The 26,178-nt window shown below is 39.2% G+C and overlaps 1 protein-coding gene and 1 long non-coding RNA gene across 2 annotated transcripts in view; one reads left to right on the top strand and one right to left on the bottom strand.

Annotated features, from left to right (window-relative positions):
- Positions 1-11,186: 11,186 nt before the first annotated feature.
- The window catches only part of Slc35f4 (solute carrier family 35 member F4), a 227,004-nt gene continuing 212,012 nt past the window's right edge, over positions 11,187-26,178 (bottom strand). The window contains exons 5-8 of the mRNA XM_074067908.1: positions 19,135-19,260; positions 17,114-17,306; positions 13,663-13,752; positions 11,187-11,629 (exon numbers count right to left, since the gene is read on the bottom strand). Of these exons, the coding sequence (XP_073924009.1) occupies positions 11,388-11,629; positions 13,663-13,752; positions 17,114-17,306; positions 19,135-19,260 (651 nt within the window). The 3' untranslated portion in view covers positions 11,187-11,387. The remainder of the gene's footprint in view (positions 11,630-13,662; positions 13,753-17,113; positions 17,307-19,134; positions 19,261-26,178) is intronic.
- LOC141421569 (uncharacterized) lies at positions 18,286-22,414 on the top strand. Its single transcript, XR_012446159.1, has 3 exons — positions 18,286-18,608; positions 19,093-19,385; positions 21,690-22,414. It is a non-coding gene; the product is annotated as an uncharacterized lncRNA (long non-coding RNA).

Below are 26,178 nucleotides of genomic sequence, written 5' to 3'. Positions count from 1 at the left end.
ATCTCCTGATGATTCTGATGAACGTTTCTCCTCAAAAGATGCTGTGTCCAAGGAGAGATCTTGGAGACAAAACGAATTGACTGGATGTCATTCTGTGGACTTGACATGGTTAGGACTTTTTTTTTTTTAACCTGGATATAAAGGCTGGCTGAACTTTCTCTAGGATTCTGTGTGTATGCTGGCTGTTATGGTTGAAAAAGAAAGGTCATGTGCCAGAGTTAAAACAGTCATAGGTCAGGAAAATTCTAAGTCACCCACACAGCTTCAGATATCAAGTTCTCTTGATTCTTTCTAGCGTCACCATCAACCACAACAAGGCAGATTTCATGAAAATGAACACATAGCATTATGTCATGACAAATTATTAACTCCCCACATCTGCCAGCAGTACCATGAATAATTTGTATTGCATCTAATACTCAGGAAAGAATGTAAGAGTTCATTTTCCATCAACTAAACCCAAGAGTGACTTTTTGGCCATTCAGCTAAGATATCTACACACATAGGTTAAAAGACAGTTGATGAGGTTGGAGGAGTGGCCCAAGTGGTAGAGCACTTGCCTAGCAAGTGTGAGGCTATGAGTTCAAACCCCTATACTGCCAAAAAAAATAGTTGATGGTGAAATTAAATTGGAATGTTTCATGAATAAAGGCATGTATATCAATAAAAATTCCTTCACAAAGCACAAGACTTTCATAAATTAATCCTGAGCAAATGGGTACTGGGCTCAGACGAGAGATGGATCATAAGCTAATGAGCATCCTTGAACAGAACAACTTCCGTCCTGTGGGTTTCAGTTTTCTCAAAGGCTTAGGTAAGGTCTAAAATTCTTTCCCACTGTGACATTATATAATATCTTATTGATGACCCCCACCTCTCTTCACACTCAAAGTCATGAGTTTGGAATGGGTAGCTTTGTGTGTGTGTGTGTGTGTGTGTGTGTGTGTACATACTACTCTTCCATAGCCCATCTTGACAAAACGGCACAACCTCACTGCCTCCAGATATCTGTGCTTTTGAATAATCATCCCCAACCCCTGCCTTGAGTGTGGGTTGTTCACTTCTAGCAAATATTATACAATAAGAAGGAGTGACAATTATTAGGTTATTAAAAGGTTGTGATTTCTTTCCTGCTGACCCTCTTTTGCTCACTTACTCAGAACAAAGTCAACTAGCCATGTTGTTAGCTGTCTTAGGAGAGGCTCACATACTGATGAGGAACTTACGTCTCTTTCCAAAAATCAGCAATGACCTGAGGCCTGTCAGCAACCATGCGAGTGACCTTGGAGGCAGACTCTGAGCTACACCTGGATTCCTGGAGTCAAAATCTCTGATATGAGAAATGTGTATTGTTTTAAGCCAATAAGCTTTGAAGTAATTTGTTATGCATCATTAGTTAACTAACATACTCATCAAAGACTTTGTCTTCTAACTTATAAGCTTCTCTCATTACTGTTTTTGAGTTTTCATTCTCCATCTTCACATTGAGTTATTTGGAGGCTGGGAGCACTGTTAGAAAGGGAAAAATTATCTCTTCTCCTCTATGTTTTTAATGAGAATAATAACAACTTACTTTTATTGAACACTTTCTATGTGCAAAACACTAGTTGATAACATGGTAATTCTTTAAGAATCAGTAATATTTTTATCCTCATTTTTACAGAGGTGAAAAATGCGATTTGGAGAGGGCAAATAATGCAGGATGAAGAGCTCCTAAGTAAAAATGAAATCAAAAGAATAGTGGAGGTATAGTGACCTTGGCAAGGAAAGTGACAGCATCTCTACCCTATGAGTGAGTTAATAAGGAATATTGAGTCGGAATGGGTCATCTCACTTTTAAAAGCGTTTTTGTAAATTGAAGTGAGTTGGTGTCTATGGGGGTATAATTATTTAGTCTAAAGTACAGATCGCGAGAGAATATGACATTCCTTCTGTGTGTAAAGAATTTGCCTTGGTTATGTGCCTTTAAACTTTACATAAAAGGAACATCAGGTGACAGTTTAATATTTATAATCAAGAGTGTTAATCGATTAAGATATTGAAAGAAAATGGGCTCCTTCAAACAGCCAGGTTTTACTTTGCTGGGGTGCTCTGGAACAGTTCAGAGGATGATTTGCACTGGGCAGGGCTGGAAAGGATTCTCAGTGAGGGCCTTTCCAACTGAGATTTAGAGATGCTGGACATTGATTTGAATTATGATGAGGAGCTCAGACCCACAGGAGAGTCATGAAGACGTGTCACTCTTCCTCTTGGCCAACACCCAAGTGCATCTCTTCCCTTCCTTACCTTTCATGCTTCTAGCCAGGATTCTTACTGAAGGGACTAAGCTAAATATAATATCTGAAAAATAATTTTGCCTGTGGTCTGGGTTGGTTCATGAACCCTGACTATACAAGAGCAGGGTGTGTATCTTCAAAGAGATCCAGGCCCCTTCAACCTCAGCCTGGGCTGAACATTCTCAGGACCACCGATCAGTTTCATTCTTTTAGCCATTGCCTTTTCCATGACCCTCCATTGTGCTCTTTCCATCACAATGTGCGTGGTGGGGGCATTATGAGCTCTATAAACATATATCAGTAAGTTTTTGTTTAGTAAGTATATCTGTATATTAGCCTGAGTGAGATTTCTTTCTGCCTTCCTTTCATCTCCCTTCCTCCCATTGAATACCTACTATGAGCATAAGAATATAAAGAGTTCGCAAAAGTTTGCAGGTACTTACCTGAATTACCTAGTTTCATTAGGTTTTGATTATTTAATTGTCAGTAGATACCAGAAATTATATAAGACTACTTAACAGAATAAGTAGATGATTGGATCATAGTATCATATGATGTCTTCTATAATTGCAACTTAATCTGTCATTTTTATGGACCATGATTTAATTATTTTCATTAAAAAATGTTTTCCTTAACATATGGTTCTTATTTAGGAGAGCAAAATTGCAAATTTTCTAAAAATTACAGTCCATTCAAATAAACCAACTCCAAAACCGTATCAGCTTTTCTTGATTCAGAAGATCCTTTAGACATAGAGAGTCATAGGATTGAGTGTGGATTTTACATTATTTTAGATAAAAAGAGAGACAATAAGGGTAAAGTGGAGATACAAAAATGTTAGAGAGGCCCTTGGAAGCCGAGAGTAAACTGAGAAAAGTTAACGCAATTACCAAGATTAGGTAACAACCTCATCCTGAAGATTGAACGCTTTCTAGGTGAAGGGTAGTAATAAGATTACAGTTCAAATATACTCCATGGGGCTAACATTTCTAGAGGAAGAAACCCATCAACCAGCAGTAGTGAGTGATGAGCACGAAGCAGACCACACTGCAGCATCCATTCAGCCCCACTCAGGGATGCTAGGTCAGAGGTTAATGATGGAAAGGGAAACTTCTATGCAAGAGGAAGGAATTATGCTGGAAGTTAATGACAGATATAGAACTATTAAAAGTCAAAATGCAGGTAAAGTTTTAAAGTCATGATTGGGTTTTTTCAGAAGGTTTTATGAAAGAAGATGAAAACTGGAAATATTTTAATATTAAGGGAATTAATGAAAATAAACACAACAAGGTAAAATTTTTGGCAGATTCTGCCAAGGTAGGTAACATAAGCAACGATATGCAGAAGATGGAGAGGACCTTATTTTTGGGAGTGGGAGGAGCCAAAGACATGGCTGGAAGTAGAGCAGAGGTCTTGGTAGAGGCTGACTTCTAGCACACTATTTTCAGTCATCTGGGTAAATAGAACCCTTAATTATATTATAACAAGAAAATCCAAGGGAAGTATTCAGGATACCATGTGGACTCGGATAGACTGTTTTGGTTACAACCAGTGTCTGTAAATCAAGTCTTGGCAAATCCATGTTGCCTGCGTGTTAATGCCTGTTAGTCCCCTCAGGGGAACTTCAAATTGGGATTTGGTAGAACACATTCTTCCAGTGGACTGAGTAATTGGCTCAGGATGGGAACCCGAACTCCAGTAGGGATGAGTTCATCTGCATAAGGGAATGGGAGCTGAAATCAAAAAAAGGGAAGAATTTGAGTCACACTCCTCATTCTCCTTACTTTGATTTTAGGCTCATCAAGCAATCTTTTCATTAATATTCAGCTTCCCAGGTAGATTTGCCTCTTAGGGAAAGATTGCACATTCCCAAATTTAGCCAATGGGTTGCAGTTTAAAAATACTGTCCTGGCTTCTATTTCTTCCCTCTGCTTGTGACTGGTTGTTCTCACTTGCCTGATATAAACAATGCCCAGTATGTTTTGTCTTAACTGACAAATCTGATCAAACAATTGTTTCTTCCAAAGCTATTCTGCCCTCCTGAGTCTCTCACATTGTTCCCTCCATCCCTAAATAGTTGCATCCTCTGGAATTCATATGTTGAAATGCTAACCTCCAAGGTGCTGGTGTTGGGAGGTGGGGCCTTCTGGGAGGTGATTAGATCATGGGGTTTCATCATCACAAATGGGACCAGTGCCTTTACCAAAAGAGGCCCAAAGTAGCTCATTCACCCCTCTTGCCATGTGAGGACACAGTGAGAAGACACTGCCTCTGAGCCAGAAGCAGGTCCTCGCCAGACATGGACCTGCCAACTACTTGGTCTTAGATTTCCCAGCCTCCAGACCTGTGAGAAAAACATTGTTTTTAAGCAACCCAGACCAAGATGTTTTGTTACAGTAACCCAAATCAACTAAGACACTGCAAGCAAATGATTCTTAGACAGTGCTGGCCAGTAAGAATATAATGCAAGCCACACATACAAGTCACTTATAGGGCTTACAGTTTCCTAGTAGCTACATTCAAAGGTTAAAAAAAAACCACAGATGAAATTAACTTCATAATACATTTTATTTAATCTAATATTTTCATTTCAGTATGCAATGAGTATAAAACCAATATGAAATGGCTTACATTTAAAAAAAAAGATATAAACTATTAAAATTCAGTCCATCTCATTTCATGAGCCACATGTGGCTAGTGGGCTGATGACTATCTAGCGGTGTGGTTTTAGAACCTTGGAGTTCTCAGAATTCATTCCTCCAGAATATAGCAGCTAAATTCAAACTATTTTGAAAAGCCTGTCAGGAAGTTTCTGGAACAGGTAGGCATTGAAGTTAGTCTTTGGAGCTCAGGTTAAGGATTCTTGTTCTTAAGATTCCTCAAGGTCCAAAATGATATGGTGCTCCTGTCTCCAGCAAGTCGTCTTTGCTCTAGTGGCATATGTGGTGGGACGCACCAGCCACCCAGAACATTGAAGAGTGGGGTTTTGCTTTCTTCCTCTGGGATCTTGGCACTAGCTTCCTCACATCCTGATCCTTAGAAGCTTCCTCTTCTTCCTTCACCACCAACTGCCATGGATGTGGGAGAAAAAAGACAAAGAAAAATGAAGAATCAGAATTAATAGAGACCTTTTGTTCTAGCCTGTCAGATAAAGCAGCACAGCCTGTGCTAGGTGATCTTTGTGTTTCCGACAGGGGTTTTATGGATAAGTAAGAAAGAGGATTTGTACTTAAATATCAGAAGCATTCTAATGCATGGCAGGTTAGACTGTTCTCTCTTTTATTTCTCACATTGTCCTTCTCCAAATCATTTGTCCTCTAGATCTTGACAAAGAGTCTGCATGAATTTAACAGGCGTGCAAAGCCTGAATGAGCAAAATTGATTTGCCTATAATCTGTTTGTGAAGAGATCAGGACGTGGTTGAAGTGATTTTAATTTCAGAGCCCGAGTTGCTAGTCTGTCTTTTTGTCAGGCAATTAGTTCCACTGACTGGGCACGAATGCCGTGATGCCAAATGCTCAGGGACCAGGCGTGGAAACAGCACCGTCTTTTCTGCTTCCTCCAAGGGTTCCTCATGCCAGGCTCCTTTTGTCTGTTTGGTTTATTTTCGGCAAAATTCTCTGCTCAGCACCAGGCTCTGTGACTTTGCCAGGGCACAGTACTGTGAAATGGGTAGCCAAATGACAGGCCTGGGAATGGAATCTCAGGTTCTGGACAAGGGCCTGGAAGGAGGGGAACAAATCCTATCAGGGTTACTGCTCCTGGATTGTCTGGATGTGTGTTAAGATCCTCACACATTATATAATTTTTTTAGCAATCCTCAATGATAGTTATTAGTATTCTATTTTGCTGCTGATGATACTGAAAGGCAGACAGATTAGCAATTTGCCAAAGTCATAACTCTAAGGAGTGCAACGTGGGGTTGACACCAGGGTGTTCTTAGTGCTTTAATTATACTGACCATCCTGTAACCCACAGAGGGAAGTCATTGTCTTGGGGACTCGAGAAGGAACTCAACAAAGCACTTCCTTCCACCTCCCACAGGCAGGGACGCTTATTTGGTTCCTTAAGTGAGTTTAGGTATAGTATAGGGTCACAACCATGCTTGTTTAAGGACCGAAACACATTATCCCATCTGACTTGCATGGTGACCATGACAGGTAACAAGGAAAAGTATTATTATCTTTACTTAGAATTACCTCAACTGAATTAAAGGGAACATCTTACATTTTCAAAGTTGATTTAAATAAATTTCTGAGTTGTTTTAATTGTCAGTGTGACAACTTACCTATAAAGGTTGTGAGTTCCTGCAAGTAGAGACCCTTTCTTACATATTTTTATGTCCTCTTTTCAACAACACATAGAATGTTTCTATGATCACAGAAAGTTCCAATCAACAGTGCTCTTCTAATAGTACTGGCACAAAAACCACACAAAGATCAATGGAACAGAATAAAAAACTCAGAAACCCAGTCAACTATGACCATCTGACGTTTGATGAAGGAACCAAAACATACACAGGAGAAAAGAAACCTCTTCAATAAATGGCGCTGGGAAAACTGTAGAAACATGCAGAACATTGAAACTATATTCCAATCTCTCATCATGTACAAAAATGAACTCCAGATGGATCACAGATATTAATATAAGACCTGAAACTTTGAAACCACTATGGGAAAACTCTAGAAGGTAGATAACTAAGTAATAATTTTTGAACTAGGACTCCAGTTGCCCAGGAAATAAGGGCAAGAATTGACAAACGGGGCAGCATCAAATTTAAAAGTTTCCAAAGACAATCCATACAATGGGAGAAAATCTTCAACAGTTATTCAATAGATAACAGATTAATATCAGAATATACAAAGAACTCAAAAAACTAAACAGCAAAAGAACAAATAATACAATTAGTAAATGGGCAAACAAATTGAATAGACAGTTCTCAGAAGAAAAATACAAATGGCTAATAAATACATGAAGAAATATTCAACATCACAGCCATAAATGAAATGCAAATTAAAACTACACCAAGGTTCTGTGTCACCCCAGTCAGATTGGCCATCATCAAGAAAACAAACAACTACAAATGCTGATGAGGGTATGGGGAAGAAATGAACCCTCATACATGGTTGGTGGGAATGGAAACAAGTGCAACTACTATGGAAATCAGTATGGAGGTTCCTCAAAAAATTGAAAATAAAATACCAATCTTGGGCATCTATCTGAAGGAATGTAAATCAATATATAACCTGTATACCCACATTTATTGCTGCTCTCCTCACAATAGCCAAACTCTGGAAACAGTCGAGTTGTCCAACAACCAATGAATAGATAAAGAAAATATTATATATATGACATATACATATATACACACATACATACATACCATGGAATATTATTCAGCCATAAAACAAATGAAATTATGTCATTTTCAAGAAAATGGATGGAACTGGAGATCTTCATGTCGCATGAGATAAGCCAAGCTCAAAAGTACAAATATTGCACATTCTTTCTCATTTGTGGAACCTAGGCCTAAAATAATGATAACAACAGTAATAATGGCACATGAATGTAAGTGGGGACTATCTGGGAGTATCAGCAGGAGGGGGAGGAGGAAAGGAAAGTATACCTGGGGCAGAGAGGATTGAAGTATGTTACATTTGTCCATATGAAGACCACATAGTGAAACCCACCAAACACTGCTTGAAAAAGGGAGAAGGAGGAGAGGGGAATGGGAATATATTGAAGGAGATGAACTTGTTCAAAGTACACTGTATGGAATTGCCACAGTGAAACCCCTTGCATTATTAATGTATGCTAATTCAAAAGTAAAATAAAATAAAAAAACTGCTATGCTGGGGGCAAGCAGGGGCCAGCTGATAACAATCTCACATAATACATTACTTCAAAGCCAGAAGTAGAATTTAATAATTTTTAAATGAATAAATGAATGAATACTATACTAGAAGCATTTTCTTAATATAGACTGAGCTAATTGTGGTAATCAGTCGTAGGTTGCATTCGTGCACTCCAGGGTAGATGACTCTATTTTTCAAAATGAATCATCAAAAAGAACAAAACAACTCATTTCTTAAAGATGTCGAGGGCAATTTTAAATGTCATGTTAAATAATGGCATGTTACTGGTGAGGGTTACTCAGGGATTGCCACTATTTAACAGTAATTTAAAAACAAGGCAAAAGCAATATTTGTGCCAATCTGGCATTTAAACAGTCAAAACTAACTCTATTTAGATAATGAATGAACTCATATTTACTAATAGCACATTGCATCTACTTTTGTACCATTTTTCATGCAGCTTAAAATGTGTCATGCAGCTTAAATGTGTGTTATTTTAGTTAATATCATGTCATTTATCTATGCCAGGGGACTGGTATTGCCTTTTCCAAGATTGGCAGAGAAATCAAAGGCTCAACACATTCATGATGCCTGTGACACTCTGTGTTCCTGAGGCCTTGTGATAGTCTCACCTATGCTTTTAGGGACACTTGAGATTAAAAAAGAAAAATAAGCAGTATGGTAAGGTATGCTGCAAAGGCTTAGTTTTTTTGTGCTAAATTTCCCATAAAGTGCAGAGGATCATCATTTCTGGACGCCATAACTGCCCTTTCAAGGAAGGAAGACCTGTCTGTTTGGTTGTTAGTACTTTGTGGAAACACGACAAAGGCTGTGGTGTACTTCATACCTTTTGGACCTTTTGGTCTATGAGGGTGCATGTCCTTAACAAAGGCTGATCTCACACAGTTCAGGGACAAGGGCTTTCTCCAGGGTTGAGCTGTCCACTCATTAATGAATGAATGTCTGTAATTGCCAGACAGTGGGAACACAAATATGACTGCTACACAGCTCCTACCCTTAAGGAACTCATGCCTCTTGGATACTCGGGCCAACAGACTGACAGTTGCCACACATAATGCTACTGAACTGTGGTAGAACCTTCAGGAGGTATGCCCTCGTAGTAAGAAATTGTGTCACTGGGGGCATGATCTTAAAGGGGATATTGGGATTGTCACCCCTTTATCCCTCTCTGTCTTTGTCTTTCTCTGCTTTCTGGCCACTTTTGAGGTAAGCAGACCTACCATGTGATCCTACCGTGATATACTATGCCATCACCAGCCCAAAGCAATAGGGCCAAGTGATCATGGGACCAAAACCTCTGAAATCATGAGCCAAAATAAACCTTTCCTCTTTGTAAGTTAATTATCTCAGGTGTTTTGTCACAGCACTGGAAAGCTGACTAGCACAGAGGGCAGTCAGAGCTATAACAGGAGTAAGCAGATACTGCTAAGAAGCCACATTATTCAGAATGGAGGATAAGAAAAGACTTCTCAGGAAAATAATAATAAATACTGCCATGAAATCTATGAAAACTGGAGCATGACTTGACCAAAGAATTGCAAGAATCCTAGTGTCATGGAAGCATTGAGAGTCCGAGGGTTCACAGATGGTTGTGCAGTAAAATGAGGCTTAGTTCTGTGCACCCTAATGTGGTGACTGAATGTTAAATGCATTAAAATGGAATAAAATTAGAAATGCAATTTCTCCATTGCATGAGCCATATTTGAAGTGCTCAACAGTCACTCATGGCTCCTGTCTAGAACAGTGCAGATGTACATGATTTCCATCACCACAGAAAATTCTGCTGCACGATGTAGACAATTTCCATCATCACAGAAAGTTCTAGTGCAGCTCTAGAGGCTGGCAGGGGCCACTCAGTGATGAGCTTCGAGTCACATGTCAAGGTGTTTACACCTTATTTTGTGGACAATGAGATGCCATTGAAGCATTTTAAATACAGGACTAGAATAATCAAGTTTTTATGGTAGAAAAGTTGGTCTGCAGGGTGAAAAAAGATTAGTGAGAGGCAGGACTAGGAGTTAGAGCGGCTGTGAAGAAAGCATTTCATTAATCAGGACAAGAGATGACGGGGACCTGAAATAGGTAGAAAAGTGTGTACTTAAGACATATTAAGTATATACTTAAGAGATATTATGAAATAAAACTGCAGGACATATTAAATAATATGGAACAATAGTAAACAGATGTGGAGGGTGAGGAGGCATGAGTTGAGGTTGGCCCCTGGCTGGAGTAGCTAGTGAATGACGGTACTATCAACCTACACAGAAAACAAACAGAGCAGTGAGCCTGGAGAGGAGAGATGATAAGTTCAACTTTGGTTTTGCTATACGTGAGGTGAACTAAGATGTATCCAAGTGAGCTTCAGAGGACATTTGAGTAGTCAGATTCAAAGGATTGACCTGGGCTGGAGAAAGAGATTTTGAAGTCATCACCATATTGACAGTTAAAGCTATGGGAGCAGATGAGCTCCAAGAGAAAGAGTGTATGAGATGCTAAGAAGGTCAAGGACTGTACGGAGTAATGAGCCCAGCCCAGGAAGAGGAACAGAGAGAAGCTGTCTGTGAGGTAGAAAGAGAACTAGGAGAAAGAGATGGGACCCAAGCAAAGAGACTATTCTAGGGAAAACAGAGGTCACCATGTAAAATGCTTCACAGAGCACTCTAAGGTAGAGTTAGAACTATCAACCTGACTTTGTAAGAGAAATGTCATTGGTGACTTCAGAGATGGCACTTCTAAAGGAGTGATGGGGACAGAAGGTACATTGCAGGGAATGGGAGTTGAAGATGAAATGAAAACAAGTATAAACAATTATTTTAAGAAACTTGGTGGTGAGGGACTTTAGAGATGGCAGATGTCCTCTCTGGATCCACTGTGCCATTGTCAAATGTCCCCTTCATGTTACAGAAAGTCTCAGTTCCAGTTGCTAAAAAGATGATAAGTGTATGATTCTATTGAATCTCTCATTCTCAGGAAATTTTGTGAGTTTGAAGGAAATTCTCTCCCCCAAACAAAATAAATAGAACGAGGACAAATATGTTTTAATAAAAAATTTTATTATGATTATTTACATCAGTTCCTTGATAAGCATATAAATGTAAACTTTTATTGTTGGCATTATTTCATGTATGATTTATCCCAATTCAGAGTTAATGCTGTCAGTTGAGTGTACAGGTAATGAGAAAGTTTTACATATTCACAGAATATACACTCGCGTGCATTCAAGTTTTGCCCCTCTTTAAGCCAGCGGTATGGACACTGTTCCATTGACCCTGCTTCTGCTCCGCAGGTGTACACTGGAGTCGGTCAGGTCTTCCACATGCTCCTCGCTCTTCTTCTCCTTCAGGCTGTTGATGAATCTCAGAGTAATTTCATCCCACTCTTCAGGCAGGAGCATCAGCAGGAACCCAATGCAGATAATGATGGTAGCAGCCAGGCGGACGACGTTGAATATCACCTCCTGCTTCAGGAGATCCACGGCTAGGGAAGAAAGACCATGTCACTCACAGTCTATGACTGTTGCCAAGTTTCTCTGAAAATGAGTGACCAAAGTCAGTATTACTTTTAAACATTTTCAAAAGTCTTCTTTATTCTTTCAAGATAATGTTTCCTTTTTCCATAGTCCTCAGTAACTCATACTTACACTCCGAGGCTTAGCTCAAATTCCATGTAATCTGATTTAATAACCTCCAGTTTTCCTCTTAGTACTTTTCCTGGGAACCACTTTACCCTTCTCTACTCTTATTGGACCATTGGAGATTTTTCAAATGAGCCAAACTTGATTAAGTCTAGGTCTTTGTACGTGTTACTCTTCAGAATTTAATACAGATGAAATTAAAATGTATACAATTAACATTTGAAGCGAATTTAATGGCATTTAATACATTCACTTTCTGTTTATTCACCCTCTATCTAGTTCCAAAACATTTCTATCACTCCAGAATAAAAATCTGTATTTGTTAAGCTACTCCCTAGCCTTTATCCTCACTCCCTAGCCTCTGATACCCAACCAATCTGCTTCTTATCTAAGGTTTACCTATTTTGGATATTTCATATAATGGAATCACTTAATATCTGACTTTCATGCTATCTTCTTTCGTTTAGTGTGATATTTTCATGGTCCATTCATGTTGCAGCTTATGTTGATACTTTATTCCTTTTCTGTGGCTGAATAATATTCTATTACATGTGTCACAATTTGTTCATCCATTTATGTATTGATGAGCATTTGGGCATTTCCACCTTTCGGCTACCATGGAATAGTGCTATTATAAACACTTGTACAGGGATGTTTTCACATTTTGGGGGTAATATACCTAAGTGTAGCATTGTACCACACACATGCTGCTCTTCTTGCGTGAGATGCCCTTCTGCGTACAACAGCTTATTCCCCTAAACCCTCCTTACAGCTCCACCTTTGGGCTTCTTGCAAGAAGCCTCTTGGATGCCCTGCCTGTGTGCTCTCAGAGCTTTTCTACATTGTAATAACTCAATTCCATTGGTTTCCTTCTCTGAACTACATGGTCTCGCAGGCAGAACTTATTCAGGATTCATCAGCAGTGTTAACACAGTTCCAGGCATATACTAAGTGCTCAGAAGTTAGTTGTTGAGTGAGTGAATCCATGGATGAATGAAATTCCTTGGCAACCCTACTTCCTTCTGATATTATCTTCCTCTGAATGTGGTACAGCCCTTGGAATCTGCCTCACACAATCTGATTTAATAATACATTACTTTGAGGAGTTCCAAGTTGTTTCATGTATGTTGATTTTCTTTTCCAAATTCCATTAAAAGTTTCTTAAAGAACAACAATGTAACCTTTTTCCTGTCTTGTTTACAGCCCTGATCACATGATAAGTGCTCCATGTACATTTTCTCATCTTCCTGAAGGACAGAAAAATGACTACTCAGGATTGGGAATCACAGAATTTTAAAATCGGAAGGACTGAACAGTCACCCAAATAACCCATTTTCATTACTAGTTTCACAGCAGGCTTCACTAGAAAGATAATCCGAGAAAAACAGCTTCTCCTCTTGTCCCTGAAGTGAGTCAAATTGCTTTTCCTGGAGGGCCACCTGCTCAGCCCCAGGGAAAGGCCTCCACAGCTCCCCATGGATAGTGAGATGGGGAGCCAACACCCCGTACATTTCTTGCACTTTCATTAGTGACGTTTACTTCAGAGTCCTATGCTGGGATGCCTTTTGTTTCCATAGGACTTCCTCTAAAAATATCATGAAATTAGGTTGTCAGGGAGATTACATGAAACCCAAATGATACATTTGGTATTTACTTCTAAAAGCACGACCAAGTAAAAACAGTGTTTTTGGAGCTTCGAATTTTAAGTCTGCTGCATAGTTATTCTGTCGTCTACCACCTTCATGAAATTTAAAAACATCCTCCGAGGAGAGGGGCTAATCCACATTGCTAGGAGAAACAAGTCAGAGCATAAAGCAAATAGGAACAGGAGACTTATTCTGGTAGCCAGAGATGCACACGTCATTGTACCAGTTACCTGCATTTCCAGGAACGCTGAGCACTGTTCCAATGGAGATTAGGATGGGGTATGTGAGCACCACACCGACATTCACCAGGATATTGAAGGCTGTAAGATAAAGGAGCATACATAAGATGAAGGAGAATTTGTATGCTGGGCTCTTTTCTTCTTGCTGCAAAAGAATCAGTGTCTTTGCTAAATGTACTTTCTCAAGTGTCTATAGCTTGGCCAATTAATCCTCTAATTTTGGAGATGGGAGCATGTATATCTTGCCTGAATTAGTTATATTCTTTTGTCCTTCTCTGTCACCCTGTTTGTCTGAGCTCTTGCCAACTGGCAAGCACCAGTGTATTAGCAAATGCAAGGAGGTAAAGTCATCAATTCTCTACACTGCTCATTGGCATGATAAAGGTAGGCTGGGGGACAGCCAGCAGTTGAAAGCAAGTGACATATTGAAGTTTGGTGCTTCACCTCTTTGCTACTTTGACATGTTATGCCACACTTCTGGGCAATTAAAAGACTCTAATGTTACTATCTAAAGGAGAGTTTATCCATTGACAGCTTATGTTATCTTCCCCCCTCTCTCTTAAGGTCAGTATCATATGGGCGAAAAAAGATAGGTTTAGTGTAATTCTCTGAATCCTACATCCTGGCTTGTGCATAGGTAACCAAAGAGCAGGCCCACAGAATCAACTCTAGGATAGCCCTGAAGCTGTCTAATTGACACCATTGGACTTCTTCAGTTAAATAAAAAGTTATTTTAAATACTCATCTGGCCCATTTAAGAACTACCAAAAATACATTTTTCTAAAAAGAAAGAAACACTTATATATTACATAGCAATATTTTAGAAGAATTCAATCAAGTGCTTTTTCAGGGGCTAGAGGGATGGGTATTAGCAAGTATAAAAGATCCTTAAATCAGAGGTGGTCTTTATGAGAATGACTGAAGCATGTTGCCCATATCTCTGTACAATCAAACAAGGTTCTAGAACCAATTTGGTTAGTATGATGTGTATTCTTCTGTGGTCATCTTTAATTCCTGCTTTTGTTAAGCCCGCTAACTTAGTTATGTGGAGTCACTTGTGCTTGTAGTTAGAGACAATGTATTCGACCTTCACAAGACTTGTCCATACCTCAGCGCTGGCCATGCAGGCAGAGGTCTTTCCTGGGTTAGCAACTGCTTCTCCATCATGACAAGGTTGCAATGTGAACGAATATTCCAGCACCTCAAGTCTCTCCTTAAATTTGGGGGGGGGGTCAAATATGGCAGTTTCTAACAAGTTAGGGATTTATTAAAAGCAGCACAGGCTCTGCTGAACTCCCTGTTATTCTATTGGCTGAACTGGATATTTTAGCAACTTGAATGAATGTAGTAGGATTTTGTCAGAACTGAGCCCTTCTCATCGAACAAGAGCCAGGTGGCTTTGCTGAAAGACACTGTCTTTTTCCCTTAGTTCTTTCAGTGGAAGACTTATAGCGTCTTTTGACAACCTAAGGAAAAAAATATCTAATTCAACTTGTTATCCATGGTGTGGTACTGAGTCTGAGTTTAAATGCAATTTGGACATGTGAGATGAATGCATGAGGCTGAGCTGCATTTGGGCTAAGGCACTCCCTGGAGGATAGGTCACAGCCATCACTGCAGGAGATGTGGAGCAGTTCAGAGCACAGACTGGTGTTGGTCTCTCAGCTCCGCCTTGGACCAGCCCCAGCTAGATCATATCTGATTCCCATGGTGAAGAAAGGGATAGAAATAAAAACGTAAGACTGGTAATACTGAAGATTCTGAAACCCTGGTGTGTGAGCAGTCAGGAGAGAGGCTGTCTTTTCAATTTGTCACAGCCCAGCTCTGGTACCTCGAGCTCTGCCATGCACTATGTGGGTCTGGTGGAGTAGCTGCAGTGCCAACTGGCACTATGCCTGGTGGAGTGTAGACACCACACTGTGTGGAGAACTCCAGGGTCCAGATAGCATGAATGCCCATAGATGGCTGGTGCAGGTCTGTTATGGGACATGTAATATTCAGAAATATATACCAAAGAATATACACATTGGTAGAAGGCTACTTTGCAGCAGGGTAGAAAACATGTTTGGGGGAGGGAGGGCAAGGACCAGTGAAATTTTGGTTCAGATTGTTCACAGTTAGATTGGTTTTGGTCAGGAAGTAATCTGGGCACTTTCAATTAGGTGATTTTGGTCTTACAAAAACACTGCTATTGATTTCTACTCAATTTAGCAGCGATAATGAGAGATGATAACCATACAGTTTTGGCCTTGAAAAGCAGAACTCAAGGGACCCACAGTTAATGTTTAATTTTTCTCTTGAGTGTTTCCTTAGGGGCCTGGGTTGAAGTGGAAAAAGATGAGCCAATCAATACCCTTGTTGGAACCAGGACATTCTTCTCCCAGGAACTGCAGCACTGCTACTATTTTAAATCCTATCACGTTGGTAAATAAGGCCAGTCCTCTGCTGACCGTGGTGAGTCCTGCAGGTCCAGTGTAGTGGGTAAATGTGGAGCCAGCAGAGGGGCTGACCTTGGGCGCTATGTAGAAAAGCAATATGAGAATGATTTGGTTTGGAGTAAACAGACACTAGGGAATAGAGAGGGTTGCTGCTATTTTATGACTCTTGGAGAGAGAAAAGCAAGTTCATTATATTTCAAGCTCCATTCGTATCAAGGGCCAACAGCAGTGTAGCTTGAAAGTGGGAGCCGATACTCAGATGAGGCAGATACCCTCAGAGTTCCAGGAAGCTGCAAGGGAAGGCTCCAGGTAACCTTCACATGGTCTACATAGTCTGGGCCACCAAATTCAGCAATGCTGACTTCTTCTTTCTCCCGGTGATGGCTTTCTTTTGCAAACCCATTCTCCATACTTAGCAGAGAGAACTGTTTAATGCATAGATGTGAGCCAGTCACCTCCCTGCTTACAGACTAAGTGGATTTTAGACCCAAACCTCTCCAGGTGGCTTTCTAGGTTCTTCACGAGTTGCTTCATTCTTGGGTGCCATCTCCTCTCTTCTTTCCCTCTCTCCAGAATCTTTTTCTCTGGCCATTTTGAGTACTCTTAAGTTTTCAGGTGCTCCACATACCCTCTCACCTCTGTCAGACACAGTGTAGCACACAGTGAAGCACACAGCGAACATAATAAATCACACAGCACATTCTGAAGACTGGATGAGGCTGCTTGAAGGCCAGTGGTGATCAGAGTGGCCTAGGCTTCCAGCTGCACACTTTAACTCATGGCAAGCACACCAAAGATAACTCTGATTTAATCACACCAAAGATAACTCTGATTTAATCAAACAAGAGCCTACAAAGAACCTTCTAAATACTCAGTGATATTAACCAATGTAAGTTCAGGTGACAGGACACTAAAGTACCCAAGGGAAAAATCCTACTATGATAGTCTATCCAAGGAAAGACTGAGAGGCATAGGGAATGGAAGGCAAACCTAAGACCACTTACCCAACCACAATCCTGCCATTCCACAGAGACAACCCCATGGCAAAGCTGCAAAAGAAGACCAGTGCTCCACCTTGGTGAAATATAGGATGACTGGAGTAAAGGAGATGAAGATCAAATTGAAGAAACCCAAGGTGGAGACAAAGTGTGCAGCCTCACCAAAGTTGGCACTTCCGAGAAACATCTTAAACATGACCTAGAATTGGAAAGAAACTTTTCAGCCACACAATTGGAGATTTCACCAGAGCAGAAATGTGAGTGCTATTGATCTACACAGTGAACTTCCTGGTCCAGGTATTCCTCTGTGTCTTCCAGTTCTGCTACCTCCCTGACACTAACTGGGCTGTTGAGACAAGGGATTAAATTAATGCCCTAGGTCTTTCATATGAAACAGCAACGGCTGTGAGATGAATTTCTTATGGTGTTGTTTGGGTACGGTACACTGTGTAAAGTGGAATAGACTGAATGGTAAGTAACAGTCAATCAAATCCAGAAGAATCTTCTAAGATTGAGATGCTACCATTTCTTCCTTTCAAGCATGGCATTCAGTACATCTTCATTTTGACAGATACTGAAAACTAAATTGGACAGAGAGCTATCATTAGGTTGTTGAGAGAAATAACAATGCACTTTTCTTTCTGAGCTTAAAATGTCTTCACAAACTTTATTTTGTTCTCTGGATTTAAAAACAGGTTTGTTTTTGTGACTATAAATCCATATACAGAGGAAGATGGCAAGGAGAGGTCAAGGGCTAACCTAGAGTTACAGAACAGGCTAGGGGGTGGAAACCAGGTTTGAAGTTCATATTTCTTGGCTTTTTAACCCCTCTTCTCCCTTGACTAACCTTCTAACCAATGTATTGCAGATTATTTTTGCCTAGATTTATGGCACAGAAGTGATTTGGGGCGTTAGCAAATATTACCTCTCCCAGAATGAATACATTCTGTAACGTGGTCAGTAGAATCTCTTTTATTTGATAGCCATCTTGCTTTCATAGCAGTTCCAAGTACTGCTTTTCATTTTAACAGAATTCATTATTTTTTTCTCTTAAAAGACTTAATTGATAAAACTTAAGCACATACCATTCTTTGGTTATATCAGACATCTTGGTGGAGTTTCCATCAGGGAGCAAGTTAGATACTAATGGCAAATGAGTGAACACTTGTTAAACTTGTCACACAGAATCAATGGGCCAAGAAATGTCAGTATGGAAAATGACTTCATGCCTGGTGAGTCACAGTGGTGGTGAATAATCAAAACAGGACTCCAGGAGGGATCCAAAGGGTGTTTTCTGCCTTTCAGAGAGAGTTCTTTTTGAAACACCAGGAGAAGTGAAATTGGAATCATTCTTTAGATACATCCAAAAAAGTTGGCTCTTAAAAGCAGAGCTTTGGAGAATAACCTTTTAGATTTGCTCTCTAGTCCTTGCTTCTGAAGTTAAGTGCAACAGCCCTGAATAGCATTTTCACCGACGACGGGAACTCCAGTGGGGCAAGTGGTAAGTACCCAGAGGATTTCTCAGAGAGGGAAAGAGCCTCTTCATGTGCTAATATCATGTGCTTCTGTTGCATGGGCCCATATGTAGCAGATAGTGAGCTCTCAAATGACAGTTTGTTTAATATTCCTACCTCCTTGGAGTTAAAGTAACGACCATCAATAATTAAATGAAAGAAGCAGAAGAGAAGACGAAGCTTCTCATGTCTCTGCTCTCCTTGCCTGGTCATGGGGGGATGAGAGTATAGGAGCACAGGCTTAGAATCTGACTAGGTCAGAGTGCTTACTTAATCTTTCAAAACCTTGTTTTCCTCATCTGGAAAGGGAGGAATAAGTATCCATGCTTCATAAGTTTGTGTTAACACAGGTGAAAATTTCTGACAGATACCTACCACATAATATGTACTCAATAAATAGCACTATTATTTAAACATTTGTTATAACAAAAGTTTTCATCCTGCTTCCTTATTTTATTGCCTACACCTAAGCTATGAGTGACAGTCGACTATAGATGAAAGAGCACTACACACCTTGTATAGCGCAGATGTGGAGGCAGAGCCCACTGCGAACGCCACGCCTATGATCGAATCAGCATGGAAGTTATCTGCATATGCCATCATGACGATACCGGTTATGGCCATTATTGCAGCGACTATCTGTCAAGAGGAATGGAAGAAAATAGAAAAAAAATTGTTTTTTGTATCCCACATCAAGCTATTTTCATTGAAGTTTCTAAGTACTTTCTTAAGTCTAATTACTTCTTCTATATCACTGTTTAAAGGTAAGAAGAGTCAGTATTAAAAATAAATCAGTGCACCCTTGAGACATCCAGGCAGAGAATATCAACACTGCTCACATTCTAAGGACTAGTGATTTTAGCTTAATTTTTAGCTCAACTTTCTAAGATTAATATCCATATTGGTGAAATGGATTTACTAGGAAGTCTATTCTTAGTATCTTCGTCTACACTGTATTCTTTTTCTTCAAACAATTCAGCATACATTTTAATCAGTTTCTTGAATCAATGCATGCTTCTGAAGCTCTCTACATAACCAGGACTTGATTACAGAGATATAATTTCAGTACAGCTAGGAGGCAAAACTTAGACCAAGGACAAAAGACAGAAAATAACCTCTCACTGTGACTTATACAGGAGTCAGCTGAGTTTGCACCATCACTTGGAGTGTCAAATGGGGCCATTTCTTCCTTTTGTTTACATGTAAATTTCCTTTTTTAGGTAAACCACAGAAGGATGATTTCACTTAATAATATAATGATAGACTATTCATAAAGTGAAATATTCATAATTTGACTGAAATCATACTGATAGGATCTTTGGTATAGTCAAAAGTCCACTCCCTTAGTGAATATTGGTTTGCATCTATGTCTTTTAACTATCTGAAAATGGTTCTACTGCAAAGCATTTCCCCAGAAGAGAGAACAACATGCCATTTCCTCACTGACTTTAAAGTCAGGATGAACATTTGTGAGAAATTTAAACCTTAATGGAGATTAATTTTGTTAAACTTCAGTTCTGAGTATTCCCAAGTAAATTCCTCTGCAGCTAACTTTTTCATATTTGTGATGTTTTGGGCCCTTTTGAACATTATTATGAATTACTTATTATAACTAAATGTAGATCGTTAAATGTAATATAGACTTGAGGCCACTGCAGTGTATGTTCCCAATGGCTTATAATGCAGATGGTGCTAAGCACTGCTTTGTTAGTGACCACAAAAGACAAGTGCACAGTGGCTTCAGAGTGGCTCCATACTGAAGTATCCTTTATGAAAAACAGCAGGAGTACTTGAGAACAGATGCCAAATGTCAGCAGTGAAAAACCATCTTCATAACATGTTATCCAGGAGACTCCTTGACAGGAGGCATTTCTCTTGCTGAGTGAATATCATATTCTCCCCCTGCGAGGTGTGTGTTCTCATCAGTCTCTGCCTCAAACTATGGGGAATAGAATTTAATACACATGCCATGAGGTGTCAAGGAAAATTTCCAAATAAGAAATAATAGATCCATAAATAAACACAATGAGGAGGTTATCTGGAACTGGAAATTCTGTAAGGGTTATCATTTTCCTTGATTTGGGGATTTATAGTTCATCCAGAGATTGCAACCATTTTGCGGGCAATCTGATTTCAGAGAAATGAAAAGACATGTTAGACATTGGCATTTGGATTCATTTTTGTGTTTAAATAATGTTTATGGGCTAAACTATTCCTGTGACAAATGTGTTTCTCTCATAAGACTGAACTTGGAAGATAATAAATTTGAATTGATTTCTATTTTCTGTTGGTCAACCATCAGTTGTATTTTGTTGGTCAAATAATTAGGTGATTAATAGAACACAGTGTTAATACTAATGAATTTTAACATGATATGTGGTTTCATCTTTAAAATTATTCTATATTATAAAATATTTGTATTTATGCTATTGTGTGTAATGCATATGATTCTGGGTTTAGGGAAATATAAAAGCAAGCATTCCATAAAACAAACAAGCAAAACCCCCAAATCCTGTCTGGAAACAGACAAACGTGTAATACAATTATCCCCAACATATGACCACAGGTGGGAATTCTTCCTTTTCTGAATCAGCCATTAGTAAAAATACATATGCATGAAATTTCTATTATAAGTTTTCTCAAGATAGGGTTGAATAAAGCTAAAGATGATATAATTTTATAGTATTTCAAAACTATAACCATAGCAAGTCTCTTAAAGGACTCCATTACTTGTTGTATTTAAGTGCTTATGAAAATATTTTCCCAAACTACTTAAATTGACATGTCATTTACACCAGTGTCTCTTTCAGTTGCTTTGGTGGAGAGAAACTTTTTTTTTGCTTTAGGGAACCAGATAACGCTCTTAGTTAAGTTCAGTTCTGAAAGCATGAAAACCTGAATATTTCAGTTGTTAGAAAAACCCTTCTTCATGGTGTAGACAATCATTTACAGATTATATAATAGATTATTGGGGCAGGGGGAGCTAGATTAAATTATTTACCACATTTTATTTTAAAATTTACGACTATCTGATGGGATAAATTCTCTATATACTTCCTATTGCACAGCTGGAACTAAAGGAATGGATCTCAGCTAATCTTGAAAATGCAGGAACCGTTTGGGTGAGAGGCCTATTTGGAGTAATTGCTTGGATGATCCCATAATGGCTCTGCTTGGCACCACTGGTTTAACCACAGAGATAAATACTCTTTAAATGGCTAGACAACAAATAACCTAAGCACAGATCTGAGGCAGATGCATTTTCAGAATCAGTCATCAACGAAGGATTAATAGTTTATTCTTCTGAACAGAACTAACATGAAATGACTGTTTTTGTGCTCAGTATACTGTACATGTATCTTCAGGAAATGAGTGTCTTAAAAATGTGTCAAAAATGACTTATTCACATGGTGACCACCACAGAAATGCTCTGGGACATTAGTCCCCTCTGATGACTTTTCCTACTGAAAATGCACCATCTAATAGTGCCATCTGCTTGATTTCCACAAAGCATGGCTCTCTTGACAACCTATTCCAGTTTCAGTCTCTTAACCAATCAGAAATGTCTAAATAAAAGATGGAAAACCCACTATTTCTATTCTCCGAATCTTGATGATGTCATGTGCTAAATATCACCTGTGGCCCTACATTTTTTTTACCTTTCAAAAAACTAGTTTGAACAAATAAAGGCTGGAAAAACATTTGGCTTTTTGTTGTTTTGTTTTATTGTGTTTTCATTTTTTCTTTTTTCTACCCAGCCCATCAAAATCCACAAGGGTCTGACTCTTCTCCATGAGGGGCTTACTATCCTCATTCCATCCACTGTGTTCCCATTCACGATAGTTTCCAAGATTATTATTTTACCAACAAGACCAGCTCGTTTTAGGGTCCAACGCATTAAAATGAACCTTTAATTTAGTTCTCTTTCTACACTGTTCCTTTGAGGATCTTATAGGTCTTAAAGAGGGATTGTAACCCAAAGATACTTCCTTGAGACTAATTCTGCTTTTTTGAAGATGGGTAGCCATGGAGGAACTTCACCAGTTCACAGTGGAACCTTTCAGCCTCAAAGTCAACATCAACCCCTAAAATGCAGGTAACGACACCGCTGGCATTGGCTATACTCAAGTTCAAGGCTACAGGTCAGCAAGTGAGGATGAGGCACACATTAATATCTTGCCCACTGAGACATGCACTGATGATATCCTTTTCCCTGTAAGTGGATTTAGATATATCCATTTCCAAAGAACCATGACTACACAGATCCTTAAACCTCTGTTAGTCATTTTGTATTTAATATTGGGTGAAGAGCTATCTCTTCTCAGATCCAGTTAAATTGAACATGAGCTGAAATGTGAGAAATGAAAGACTTGGGGGTGATCTGTAGCCACCCAGATGTCATGTATATGAAGGTAACAGGGGCAGTCCCTAGGCCCTGTAAACTCAATGGGTGAAAAGCCTCTGAATTTCTAGTCCCTCCACATCTACTTTTATGTGCATGAAATCCATTTGAAAATTGTATGAAAAGAAGACAAAGTTGGAAAAGAGGGAAAGAATCCCATAAGGAAAGACTGAATCAGGATGTATGTAGAGGATAGACCCATTGCACCTTGATGAAGGGGTTATGGATTCCATAAAATCTGAGAGCTGTCACACCTCGGATTTCTCTTCTGTTGGCTCTGTTCATAAGTCATTGCCTTGCCAAGACAGGCAGAGAGGCATGAGACCCACTATCCATCCCCCACCATCTTCTCTGAGAGGAATGAAGGTTACTGATTGAGAAGTCTGTGCTGCACACGAATGAGCAGATACCAAAGGCAATATGGAAGCTAAAGGTCACCTTGAATGCTATCTTAGTATGTAATAGCAACACAAGTCAGTGGCAACTCAACTCCAATGTCCTGTTTTAGAGCACTCTGAGCCCCCTTTGAATTCAAAGTGCGAGTTAAGCAATAAAGGTCAGTTTAACTGACACACTTGTTAGTCCTTGGCAGATCTCAGAAGGACTACAAATCAGTCCCAGTTTATGTAGTTAACACCCTAGAAATCCACATAGAGTTGGAAAATATGTGGCTAACAGGGACACACATTGAAGGACACAAATTCATTTCCTAAATCTAAGAATTTGGGGTGTGCTGAACCATTCTCAAACCACCAATTCTCTCCATATCTTCAAGGAATTTTGACAATGAGAGAAAATTTTGAAATAATAATACAAAATGTAGGGGAGGGACAAGACCTGACAGAAAGGTTTCCAAATTTCTAGTCTGGCATCCACTTTTCATTGGATGCTTGTTTTTTCTCAGCCAGTGGCTATTTCCTTTGAAGAACTCAATCTCTCTCTCTCTCTTTTGCTTTTTGTGGTGCTGGGGGTCAAACCCAGGATCTTGTGAAGAGTAGGCAAGCCCTCCATCACTGAGCTACATTCCCCAGTCTCAAGAGCCTTCTTTTACGACAGTGGTAATTGTTTTCCTTGTCCTCATGAGTTTAAGAACTATAGTTAAATAACACAGAATCTCAGAGATGGGAAAACAATCACATTCAAAGCTGTAAAAGCCTTCCAACATTTTTGCAGTATTTTGAAAAAATATCTTCTAAAGAAGTTTACTAATTTCAGTGGGATGATCATAACTTAACTGCAAGCAACTGCTCATAAAAAAGCTTTTTCAGATACCAAAGATTACCAGTGCATTGGTTGAAATGACTTTATAATAGAAAAATAATGTATAACAGATTATCTTTCCATCTGTAATCTGATCAATATTCCAAAGAAAGAAAATATTAATAAGTTATTCACAATGCAGAATTCATTTTATGTGAACATTGCCCATTGGTGGTCCAGATAAACTTATAATTACTGATGTTATAACTTACAGGTATTATTTTGACATGAAAAATAGAAGTACAGAAGACCATACCTTTTCATTTTAAATATGATCATTCTTGGAGCCAAACAAATGAGAATTGTAATTTGAGAATGTCTGCTTCTAAACTCCTGAAGCTTTAGCATAAGTCAGAAAGATAAATTGTGACCTGATGACAGAAAGCAGCCTTTTAACTGTTTTTTTTTTTTTTCTTTTTTGGAAGAGTCCAGTGGGGTGACATCTGAACAGGCTGAGCTTTATCTTATTTATACAGGCAGGCAATAAAAGCAGCATTTATGTTGCCAGTGTTGTGTTTTCCCTCCTTTAATTTCTCAAATGACCTAATTTTACATGTTCTCCATGTGTCCCAAGAGGAAAAGAATTGCTGCTACTGTCAAAAGGCAGAATGCTGAATATGTTTTGGTGCTTCTCATATCCATGGCCTGATGGTGGCATCATTAAAATTACACTTCAACATTCCTGTGGAACTCGGTGTTAAACACTTACTAGTGTTTCACAGTGAGAACTAACGCACTTCCCGGTGACTTAAACGAAAAACATCTGACTTCTACCAGCTTGTCTGACACAAATGCACACTCCTTTGCTGTCTATGATGTCTTAGTTTATGTATAGATTTATTAACAAGGACTCATTGCCTCTTTAACATTTCTTCTTTCAGATTTTACTCCTCACAGAGGCTGTATTCATTACCTGAGGCTGCTGGGACTAATGACCACCAACTCAGTGCCTTAAAACAACAGAAATTCATTCTATCACAGTCCTGGAGGCTGGAATTAAAACCCAGTAGGTTCATGCTTCCAGTTGCATCTGTAGAGAGAATACCTTCCCTTCATCTTCCATGTTCTGGTGGCTACTCTGCCACTCCTGGCTTGAGGCCATATCACTCCAATCTCTATCTCTGTGGGCACAATGCCTTGTCTTCTTCATGTGTCTCTCCCGTGTGGCTTTCTTATAAGGACACTTAATTGCATTTATGGCCCACTTGGATCATCCAGCTTGATTTCTTTCTCTCAAGATCCTTAAGTTAATGACAGCTGCAGAAGCTTTTTGTTTTTTCCAAATAAGGTCACATTCACAGGTTTTGGGAACTAGAACATGAACAGATCCTTTGGGGGCCACCATCAACCTGTTGCACATGCCAAATATAAAATGGCAATGGTTAGTAGCCTCTAGGCAGATTTCTGAAATCTGTTATTTAAATATATATTTTACAAAGCTTGGATTTTTTTTTCCTCTAAATGACTTCAAGAAAACAGTGTACCTTTTTTGATATAATCTCTTTCACCAATGATGTCCATGGTTAAATGCATTCATTTATACTAATATAATTGACTTTCTCACTGGTAAATCTGATAGTGAATGTATTGATTTACTTTTGGCATTCAGAAGCCACTGAAAGAGCAGAAAATATCCTCTAACTCTCTTCTCTTTTCTCCTTTTCCGACAAGACCCTCTACGTCCTCATGGAGTGTCCATGGTCATAGTGAAGAGAAAGATCTCATAAGCATGAATTCATTCATTGTACCTTCAAATATCATTTGAGCATTTATTTTGTGCCTTGCATTACTGTGGGTGTTGGAAATAGAGCCAGGGATGACTTTATGAGTATGTGACCTGTGCAGATGTATAAGTCCCATGCTAAGTCCCTATAGTTGTTTTAGTGTTCTGTTGC

Source organism: Castor canadensis, chromosome 3, assembly GCF_047511655.1.
Source record: "Castor canadensis chromosome 3, mCasCan1.hap1v2, whole genome shotgun sequence".
Classification (NCBI taxonomy): domain Eukaryota; kingdom Metazoa; phylum Chordata; class Mammalia; order Rodentia; family Castoridae; genus Castor; species Castor canadensis.
The sequence above is the reverse complement of the archived record's forward strand: the minus strand, read 5'-3'. Positions and strand labels throughout refer to the sequence as shown.